The sequence below is a fragment of the Fopius arisanus genome, unplaced genomic scaffold (genome assembly GCF_000806365.1).
Source record: "Fopius arisanus strain USDA-PBARC FA_bdor unplaced genomic scaffold, ASM80636v1 scaffold00163, whole genome shotgun sequence".
In the NCBI taxonomy this organism is placed as follows: Eukaryota; Metazoa; Arthropoda; class Insecta; order Hymenoptera; family Braconidae; genus Fopius; species Fopius arisanus.
In genome coordinates, this window is record NW_011887902.1 from 101,169 (window position 1) to 111,879 (window position 10,711).

The 10,711-nt window shown below is 37.5% G+C and overlaps 1 protein-coding gene across 3 annotated transcripts; it reads left to right on the plus strand.

Moving 5' to 3' along the window:
- Positions 1 to 6,269: 6,269 nt before the first annotated feature.
- LOC105272332 (uncharacterized) lies at positions 6,270 to 8,808 on the plus strand. Of its 3 annotated transcripts, XM_011314417.1 has the most exons (8): positions 6,270 to 6,353; positions 6,578 to 6,749; positions 6,874 to 7,127; positions 7,275 to 7,397; positions 7,527 to 7,646; positions 7,725 to 8,026; positions 8,260 to 8,437; positions 8,563 to 8,808. In XM_011314417.1, the coding sequence occupies exons 3-8, from the start codon at positions 6,875 to 6,877 to the stop codon at positions 8,700 to 8,702; spliced, it is 1,116 nt and encodes a 371-aa protein (XP_011312719.1). In that variant the 5' UTR covers positions 6,270 to 6,353; positions 6,578 to 6,749; position 6,874; the 3' UTR covers positions 8,703 to 8,808. The 3 variants fall into 3 exon arrangements, with proteins under 3 accessions (XP_011312719.1, XP_011312718.1, XP_011312720.1); XM_011314416.1 differs by lacking the exon at positions 6,270 to 6,353 and having other exon boundaries at positions 6,464 to 6,749; XM_011314418.1 differs by lacking the exon at positions 6,270 to 6,353 and having other exon boundaries at positions 6,464 to 6,749; positions 8,260 to 8,379; positions 8,563 to 8,642.
- The last annotated feature ends 1,903 nt before the right edge of the window (positions 8,809 to 10,711 follow it).

The window sequence follows — 10,711 nt, forward strand, 5'->3', positions numbered from 1 at the left end:
TGGGTTTATTAACTCTCTCTCTCTCACTTCCACAGGTTCTCGATAACCACACGATCTGAAAGAACCCTCCATTGCGAGAATTGACGGGCGGAGTATTGGGACCATGCGTGAGCGAGAGAGCGAAAAGAGAAATCCCCCATCGCTACCGAACTAAATTGGCATTTGTTTTCTCGCAAGATCTTCGGAAGAGTTTCGATTTTTTTTCTTCAGAAGACAATGTTTTCTTGGAAGATCGTTGGAAGAATATCGATTTTTTTTTCTTCAGAAAACAATGTTTTCTCGGAATATCGTCGGAAGAATTTCTTCTAGTTTCTTATTTTTATTTTAAGATTTCTGCAAGGCAATTTTTGGTTTCTGCTCAAAAGACAAGGAATGTTTGTTTCCGTAGGAAACAAACAGTTGGCCGTTCCTAACAGAAGAAGACATGATTGTTCCTTCACATGTCAGTTATTTTTTAATTTTCTTTTGCCATCAATTTCATTGATGGTTGGCTTCCGAATGGAATACCATTGGGAAACAGCAATGGAAACATTGTGGTCATAACAGAAGACATTGTGTCAAATTTAAAGCTGATGGGTTGATTTTCAGAATCAGAGAACGGTTACTACGAATTCTTCCGAAAAACAGTAAAATGGAAATTTCTTCATATTTAACTTCGAACACCGATAACTTTTTGGTTGATCTAGATAGGACACAATGTAACAAATATTTTGAAAAAGGGAAAAATTAAATCAGTTGATTCGTTTTTGAGGTATTTGAAAAAATCTTTTCAGATATAAAGGTGAATATCTCCTGAATCCAATCCAGCCCATCTGCAATACCAAATATTGCAGTCATACGAGCAATCTTTCGACCAAAATTTCAACTTGATAGATTGATTTTTAACAATCAGACGGCATACAACGCATTTTTTCGAAAAACATGAAGCTTGAAATATCTCGAGAACTTTGGGGGAAAATATATAAATATTCTGACTGATCCATATAGAGCACATTGAGATGAACATTTTAAAATGGATAGTTTCGGAAATATCTGCAAGAAACTTTTCAGAAGCAATCACCGATATTTCATAAGGTCCTCAACTAATCGGGCTGAAATTTAGCATAGATTAAGCGCATATTAGGACGTATGAACAAACCAAATTTCAGATTTTTGGGAATTAATTTACCCGTTCATTCTTCTTCTTTTGTAAAAATTGACCCTTTGTTGACCATCTCTACATGCGCACATGGCCTTCAAACTTCTTATTTTTACGTGTTACACCGTTCTACGTCATTACACAGTAAAATTAGAAAATCGAAAAATCGAACAATTCTAATGCGATCGACGGCTCTTTTAGGCTGCCCGACTCTTCATCCTACTTTTCCTAAACTTTCCTATATCTCCTGCTCCTGTTATTGCTGTGATGCCCCTTCCTGTCTCTTGTTCCTACTCCTACTGCGATGCTCCTTCCTATTTCTTCTATTACTAGCCTTGCTGCGGCTCCTCTTTTTCCTGGCTTCCCCTTGTGATCGTTGTTCGTGTGTTTGCTCCGCGATTCCTTCTCCTCATTCTTTAACTCCTATTCCTACTTCGGCTTCGCCTATGCTTCCTCGTCGGGCTCCTGCTGACATCTTCTCTTGTCTCTTTTGAATGATTGCTTCCGGAGTTTGAATGTTCAGCTGTAGGTTATAACGAAATGTATCACCGAATGCTCTAGATAATTTTATATTGAGTTCATGCTCAGAATACCATGAAGCGGTTTTTTGGTTTAGAATTTAGAAGCAACGCATTTGAAAGATGAACGTAAAAGCTCGAAAAACATCTTACTTTGTTTCGAGATCTTTGTTTGCTTTGGAGCGTTTGAGATCACGGGAATCGATGGCTGCAGCGGACGCAATTCATTGGAAACCATTTTGGTGACGTTTCCGCCTGAAAATTTGTGAACCAGAGGAGTTTCCAGGGACGATCGTGCCACTTCTATTAAAGAAAGCCAATTTTTTCCAACATATGTGATGAGCAAATCCATAGCCACAAGAGTGGTGAATATGGAAAAAAAATGAGCAGCAAGGACCAACGACATATTTTCGGACCTGTTTCCGTCAAAATAGTATATTTCTTAACCCGTAGCATTATATCACTCGTCTTCGGCTTCTGTTATAAACATTCAACGCGCTCAAAAACATATTTCGCGCAAGTTTCGAAACCCATTTTTCATCACAATGCGTGGGAAATGTGATTTTGCGCGCAAAATGTTACATTACACACACGGTGATGAAATAATATATTTCTCACCTAGGGAGGTAAAGTAAAGTTACCCACGTGCAGAATTACCGCCCGAGCCGACGGCGAGCCTTCTCTATTTTACCTGCCGTGGCGAGAACATCATTTTTCTCCCCGGCGTAGGAGCAAAGTCAGAATTGCCTTGCTCCCGCTGAGAAGAAAATATTTTTTACCTTGCTGCGAAGTCCCAGTGAGGAGTCCTTGCTAATGCTTGAGTTGTAACGTGGTATTTTTGATTTCGACCGTTCGTCGGTTTTTGGAATGTCCAGACGAGAAGTAACCATTGGCGAGGCAAGAGTCTGTCTTTTGTAAAAATTCATTTTATACTGTTTTTGCATTTATTATTTTTTTCATTATATCGAGTCATGTTTCACCGCTCATCTCGGACTCATCGTGGGATTTTGGATCCTGTCACATGACTCTCTTTTGTTGGAGAACGCCAGGAGGTTCGGGAAAGAGTTTGGAGATTCCGCCAGATTTGGGGAATTTCCTGGAGAAACTGAGAGGTGGCGCCAGCGGCCGGAGCTAGAATTTATTTCGCTCCAAATCAGCAATTAGGCGGAATTTTAACGACGAAATTTTTGAGCTCTATAAACTAGAAGAATTGGACCGAGTTTAAGAAAAATAATTTTGGGTTTGTTGATGGTTTAGGAGTCCCCAATATTACTTATGGCAATTATGTGTCAGTTGGACTCCTATCAAAATTATATCATTAAGTTGATTGGCTGTGTTGATTAACAGCCAATCCGAAAACTCTTGTGTCGGTGACGAGCCAATCGCCCAGGTGAGGAAATCCAAGCTTGAATGATGGGCCCAAGCTTGGATCAGCCTGGGATACCAAGCTTTGGAATTCCTAGCTTGATCCAACCTTGATTTCATGGGATTACCAAGGTCCAACCAAACTCGGTGATACAAATGAGATACAAGCTTCTATACCAAGGTAAATCCGATGATGGTTCAACCTTGGTATTCCGAGCTTGAACCCCACCACGTCAACCAAGCTTGGCCTAATATAGGATACCTAAGTAATCCCAAGCCTTGGAACTCCTAGCTTGAACTAATCTTCATCCTATGACCTTACCATGGTTTAACCAAGCTTGGCGATACTAGGTAAATTCAAGCTTGGATATCAAGGTAGTTCTGATGATACTTCAAGCTTGATACTCCGAGCTTGAACTCCATAACTTCAATTAAATTTAGTCTATTATACTTAGATAATTGCGAGATATTTAATTCCTAGGTTGAGCTTACTATTTCAGACTTAAACTCAGGAATTCGAATTAAACCTAGAGTAACATACATTAAGTCGATAAATTCAAACTCTACTCTTTTACAATACTTAAAACCTGAGGTGGCGTAATCTACTGTTGACCACCACTACTGTCTCAATCGTTTAATTACGTAGTAAAACATAACCTCAAGAAAAAATGTCTTCAGGAGTTCGTAAATTTTGTGAATCTGAGAAAAGAGTGGGGAAATGTCGTTTTATTAAAAAAATGAAAGAATTAGATGATCAAGTTGTTATCAACAGTGATGTTCAAAAGGAAGAAACGAATGGAAAAATCACAACTAAGTCTGCAAACAGTGGAGATGACGATGAGTGGGTAGACTGTAATGAATATAATTATGAGGATCTAAGCGTAACTATTGTTGAAAGTGAAAACAGAGGCATTCCATCAAGTGAGAGGCTTTCATTGAACTCAGAGAATTTTCATTTCGACAAATCGGATAGCTCGTATACGTCGGATGGTGCTGATGGTATGAATAAAATCTTTGGTCTGGAGCAGGTTTTGACTGACAATCAGCAAGAGAATGAAATTATCACTGAGGAACATGGATTCATTAATTTGTCTACTAAACAGAAATCCCAAGGTTTTAAGGACAAAATATACAAGTGGACAGTGGATAATCTAGCAGGCACTAAATTAAAGGTTTTCAATGAGCTTTTTCAAATTCTAAGAGATGAAGGATACAGTGAGCTACCTCGCACAGTTTCTGAATTTTTAGGATTTAACCACAAAACCAACGTAAAACAGTTAATTTCTTCTAAAGGAACTACCGGTAGTTATGTATATTTAGGCATCAAAAATGGTTTGAAGACTCGAATCGACCCAGTGGTTTATGACGAAGAAACAATCTGTGTGTTAGTATTTACCGATGGAATGAAAATGTTTAGACCTACGAAAGCACAGTTGTGGCCAATCGTTATGAAGATCTTCCATCCAAAATATGCTGTGACTCCATTTGTTGTAGGTGCGTACTACGGTCCATCCAAGCCAAAGGATGTGTCAATGTATTTGGAGGATTTTGTAGGAGAAATAAAGCTATTAATTAATGAAGGTGTAAAAATATATGGACGACAATATAAGTTCAAATTAGAAGCGATAATTGCTGATAGCCTAGCCCGAGCATTTCTGAAATGCATCAAAGGCCCAACCGCTTTTTTTGCATGCGAGCGATGCACTATTGAGGGGAAAACTGTAAATAAAAAAAGGATATATACTAAATTAAATTGTCCATTACGCACAAAAGAAAGTTTTTTAAATCAAGTTCAAACCGAGCACCATCTTAAAGATCCAGTCAGCAAGCAACCTCTTGTCTCACCATTAGTTGATATTCCTGGATTTGATCCAATAAACGATATACCTTTGGATATAATGCACCTACTTTATTTGAATGTTATGAAAAATCTTGGAGAAAAATGGATTAGCAAGGAAAGAAATGAATATAAAATATCGAAAGAAAAATTGCAAATTTTCAGGACATCCATGGAATCGCTTACACCATTCATGCCAGATGAATTCCAGCGAAAAAAATTTGACGTTGACGATTTTTGCCACTGGAAGGCAACGCAATATTCTTTTCTATTGCTTTATGTGGGTGGTATTGTTCTCAAAAATGTGCTTGATGAGGACAGATATAACCATTTTCTCTTATTGCATGTTACATCTCGTATTCTTTGCAATACTGAATGGGTACTCAATTATACAGAAATGGCAGTTAAATTTCTTGAAATTTTTGTACAATTACTGCCAACGTATTACGGATCTGACTCACAAACGATGGTTTTCCACTATCTTGCACACGAAGGAGATGATGCCAGATATTTTCAAAAGAGTTTGACATATTATTCTGCTTTTTGGGGGGAGCATTACATTGGGAAACTGAAGAATCTCATTAGTTCTAAAATTAAAGTGCTTCCACAGTTAGTTAATCGACTTCGAGCTTTAGATTCATCTGAAAATATAAAAATAAAGAGGTGTGAAACAATTCGAGATGTTGTTAAAAGTAAAGCTGTTCAAATCACAGAGTTGAATGGACTAGAATTTTTTTCTTTCGATTCAGTAACATACAACGATAAAATCGTGAGTTCTGAGCATCCGAATAATATTGTGCGACTCTGCGATGGTTCTATTTTTATGATTAAAAAATTGTACAGGAAGTGCGAAATGAATGGTAGAGATCTCGATGATATTTGTGTAATGGGATTCAGAGTGGAGAAAACGTCTGATGCATTCAGAACTCCTTGTCCATCCAGAGATATCGGAATCTATAAGATGAGACGATTTCTTACATCGTCAGAATTTATACCACTTCGAGATATAGAACAAAAATGTGTTATGATTAATATTGCGAATCGAGATTATGCGATATTGTTATTGCATTAATAGATTTATTTTTCAACAGTTGTTCAAATAAAAATTTGAATTCACCGATTCGATTGACTTTTTTGTAGTTGAGTAATTCAATGAGAGAGAATAATGAAAGAATGGGTGAATTATCAGAAATGTGAAACTGAAATGGAAAGCATGTATAAGTTAATAAATTTTTTTTTTGTATTTGCATAGTGATTTGGTTCCGAGATATAACCTTTTCTCCAAAAAACTTCCAGTTCCAGAATAAATATTTTGCTTTCTAATTGAGGACTAATCCGAGGTAATGTTGGATGTATCCTTATTATCACATGCCATAACCACAAAAATATTTTATTGACAATTAACATCTGAGCTCGGCGTAATTATCAAACCACCGCAAGCAGCTATTGAGATTTCGTGTGGCATACGGTCGATCATACGATCGTACGAAAGCAGGTAGGGAGAAGCTTCTGGTGGAGTGATAAGCATTTTTTAATTGAGGGGTTCGACCGGCGTTATGCAGCATGTGAGAGGGGGTATCCCATGCTGTCGGTCATGTTCAGGGAATAGTGCCGCGTCAAGCTTTACGTTATACGTATTCAACCTGTTTACCGCTGGAAAAATACTATAATTGTTGCATTTTTTTACACGCTTTTGTTAGTAATATTATATTGTGATAGTGAGGAAAGACGATGCTCCTGATCCTTGGTCTTACGCAGTAGAATGGCCGCCATTTGAGGTTTCCCTTGTTTTATGCAAATACACACGCACGTGGTATTCAGTTGTAACCATCGAGTTTCACTGCTATGTACTGAACTTGAAGTTAATCCATATATGAAGACAATTATCGAAGTGAGTAAATTTTAATACATCAATACTTAATTGTTTCTCTCTCCATTGCTGTCCCCTTTGTGGTATAAATATGTTCTGCCTAACCTCAAAACGTTGTGGATCAAAATGTTAAATATTCCTTTAGCATGAGTGAAAAAATGACGGAGGCCGATTCCTATCGAATAGTTGAACTTCGTGGCGAACGAAATGAGAAAGGGCAGAAAATTCTCGAAATTGTGGACATCAAGTGGATGTACGAAGAGGATACAGATGCAAAGCGAGGCGTCTGCTATTTCCCTCCGGAAAAGGTGTATGGAAAGTTGGAAAAAATTCTAAGATCTCATATTGATCCAAAATTGACATGGGATCAATTTGACGTGGAGATTTTTACTTCTGCCGGTAATGTTCTCAAAAAAGAATTATTCATAATAAATTTTCAAGTGTTCTAATGTATAACGACGATGTAAATATCGATTTTATGATAAATTTGTTGAGTAAATTCGTGATTTTATTCGTTTTAATTTATTGTGGATTTATGTCTTACAGATAATTATGAAAAGGCCCAGAGGAGACTCAAACGTTTGTATAAAAGACATTCAGATATTGAGTCAAATACTTCTGATGGTGATGAAAGCCAACAAATTTTAATTTCAAAGAAGCGTGCTGCACGTATGTTAAAAAATTCCATTTCGTTAAGATCAATAGCTGAAACGAGTGAAGATGAAAATGACAGTGCAGTGATCAACTAACTGTCTGGGGTGAATTATTGCAATGTAATACAACCACGTATTGATGCAGAAACAACAAACTCTGCAAGTCTTTCTCAGAGACTTCCACAAACCAAAGGAGAGAGAAAGCTCGAGTTGCAAACACAAATGCAATCACTACGTGATGGAGGAAAAAATGATCCGTTAAAAGGTATGCTGAACTCTATGTTTTCTTTAATTAAAAATACATGAAATGATTATCACTTCGTTTTTGAAATTTTTTTTATAGTGTTCTTTATGAAGTATTTGGACATAAAATTGGAGTTATTGGTATTTAAACTGCAAGACGACATCCAGAATGTTAAGCGAGCCCAGCAGTATGACCTGAACAAGAAAATTGAGGACTTAAAAAGCTTAATTTCATTTCCACCATCACACAACAGTACTGAGTCTTCAGCAAAAAGTCAATTGGGCGTCGAAATCCCAATATCCACTTTGGAGAATTTCGAAATGTTTGAGCAAATGTTGGATTCCAAGGCTGAGAGGAATGTAGCGAACCCTGATTCAGCGTTGGAAAAGCAGGAAATACTGGTAAATTAATTGAAATAATTCCATGAGTTTACCGAGATTCTTCTTGAATTCTTTTATATATTTTTTACGAGTCACTTATTACCGAGGTGATTATCATTATTATTATTATTTATATTTTTCAACATACACATTTAAATGTTACACTGTTTATTCAAGCCCGCTGGATTTGACCCTGGGATTACAAGAATTCAATGTTTATGAAGAGAGTCTGTTAATCTTCGTTAATTTTACAGAAACGAGTGATGAAGATTTTAGCACAAGGGACCCATGAATGGGAGAAGACAGTGAAAGCAATTTTGCAGGGATTAATAAAAAAGGCTATGCAACAACATTACAGTGGTTTGGGTCGTAAGGTACACGGGGTTGGGAAGAGAAATTTTAGCGCTACTATATCTTTTCTTTGCATGAAAGGTGTGTTGCACGTTACATTTGTCTATTTATTTCGATTTCAATTTTATCCTTCAAATTTATATGAATGTCTTTTCTAAACGACTGAATTTTTAGCTCTCAAATTTAAGACTAATTTTCCATTGCAGACGTAATTGAGCAAATGTACGAAGGAAAGTCTGAGAAATTGAGAATCCAATCGGCAACAAGTTCATTTTTGGCACTCTGGCGAGATCGTGAAGGAGCAGGTGCTGAGCGCCGAAGAGCTACACGAAACGATACTTTATAAAATACTTTATATTCTATGCTTTATATCTAGGATGTAAGTTCTACCAGTACCAAATTTATAGCTTTCCTATAAAATATTATCTTAGAAATGTACTGCTGTTAATTGATCCTCAGTCCTTTCATAATAAAAACAATAATTTGTTAGCAACAAACTCGATCTACACTTAAGGTTCATGTACAAGGCTGATACCCAAATTTAACCCACGGGTCTAAATCGAGGATCAACCAAGATAGGTCCAAGTCTGGTGACCACGCTCGATCGAACCCTCACAGTCAGGCTTGGCCCAAGCTTGGCGTTCGAGCTCGGATTAAGCTTGACGTACGAGATTGAACCGAGTTCGGTGGTCAAGCTTGAATTAGCGTTACAAATCGAGGACTTACCAAACTAGATCCAAGCTTGGCGTCCAGGTTCGAACCGAGCTAGATTAGTCTTGGTCCAAGCTTGGACCAGGGTTGGACCAATGGTAAATCCCCACCTGGGTCATGGCTTTGGCAGGTCTCGTCACCTGTTGAGAATTATCGTTCCGCGATTTAACGACACTTCTCGTTTGGACGCCGGACCAGTGACAGCAAAACTATTAGTTGTAAATTTTGATTTTTGTGGAGACGTTTTCGGGCGAAGGGAAAAGACCACGGAGGATACAGACGAGTCTGGGAGATTCCTCACTGCTCTGGGACCTCATTTAATAAAGTTCGGTGAGCGGTGGATTTATTAAAAAGTGTTTATTGTATTTCGAAGCATTTTTGAATTTCTCGTTCTTGTTAATTATTGAACTCATTGTCCATGGCATTGGCGCCATTTTCGAGTATTCCGATTTCTGGTTTGTTTAGTCTCGTTCGGTAGAGTCATTATAATTTTGTTAACGTTAAATTTGAATGACTCGTTGTGATATTGAGTTTTCCTTGACTTAGAAATATCGTGGCCTTAACTGAGTAATTTAACGACTCTTGCCTCTCTCCTATATAGTATATTTGGAATTTATTGTCGCCTCATTATCGATTATCTTTTGTTTGGCGAAATACCGAATTCTCGAGGTCATTGATATTATCCTCGAGATTTCAACCTCATATTTATCGTGGTCTGTGTAGCCACGAAATATTTTTTTTGTGATAAATGTAGATTAATTCCTTGTGATAAATGTAGATTCCGATACTGTATAGAAATTCTGACTTAACAATTACCAGTTGTTTTACCGATTCATTAGAATCTTTATTAAAATTTATTTTCTTTGTTACTGAGGAGAGCATGAGCTACAAGTTAAAAGAAGTCGGGGATTTTAAGATATTTATTTTGTTTCTTTTTGATAATTTCGAAAATATTAAATTATTAATTTGTTACTCCGCAATCATTGAATTTGTTTGAGTTGATTTAATCCAGCCATTTCAGAATTAAGGATAGTAATTGGAACCCAGCCGCCTCCGCGGGTGATATACTGACTAGTTGGCAACTGCCCTTTTTGTTGTTCACCTTTTGAAATTTTTGGCCGTTTTATTGAAAACGTCCTGGCGCCTAACTTTTGTCGTTTTGGATTTGGTCGCCGAGGACTGCGTATATTTTTCCCTTCTTCCGCGGAGGGGAAAAATACGTCACAGAGTTAATGACAGTAATGAGCTTGAACCCTTCGTGGGAATTTCGGTCCCATTGACATTGCCGGATCGTCCGACCAGAGGTATTTTCAAGGGCGATTGTGCAACGTCTATTAAAAAAAAAATAGATTTTCAGATATTTGACAGTGACGAGCAGTTTAAAATTAGTAGCTGTGAGGAGAGAGAATAAGTAGTGAAGTCAAAAGATGAACTAGATAGCCGAATACCAGTTGTCACTTTGGAAAGGTATTTTATCTTACTTTGAGCTCGGAGCCTGCCCAACAGCCCTGGACCTCATGACACGAATGGACTCGATAATTGCCGAGAAACTCCAGCCATATACGGATGGCAAGATTGCTTAGCTACTTGCCTGGGTGTAGCCTTCTTGGTAAGCGTGTTCCTGAATCTAGCAGCCAACTGACA

What these genes read in the sequence shown, in the direction of transcription:
- LOC105272332 (XM_011314417.1), top strand. Translation starts at nt 6,875, where the DNA reads ATGAGTGAAAAAATGACGGAGGCCGATTCCTATCGAATAGTTGAACTT. An exon ending in TTCAAAGAAGCGTGCTGCAC is followed by an intron (nt 7,398 to 7,526) that starts GTATGTTAAAAA and finishes GTATTGATGCAG; the next exon opens with AAACAACAAACTCTGCAAGT. An exon ending in AAAAAATGATCCGTTAAAAG is followed by an intron (nt 7,647 to 7,724) that starts GTATGCTGAACT and finishes TTTTTTTTATAG; the next exon opens with TGTTCTTTATGAAGTATTTG.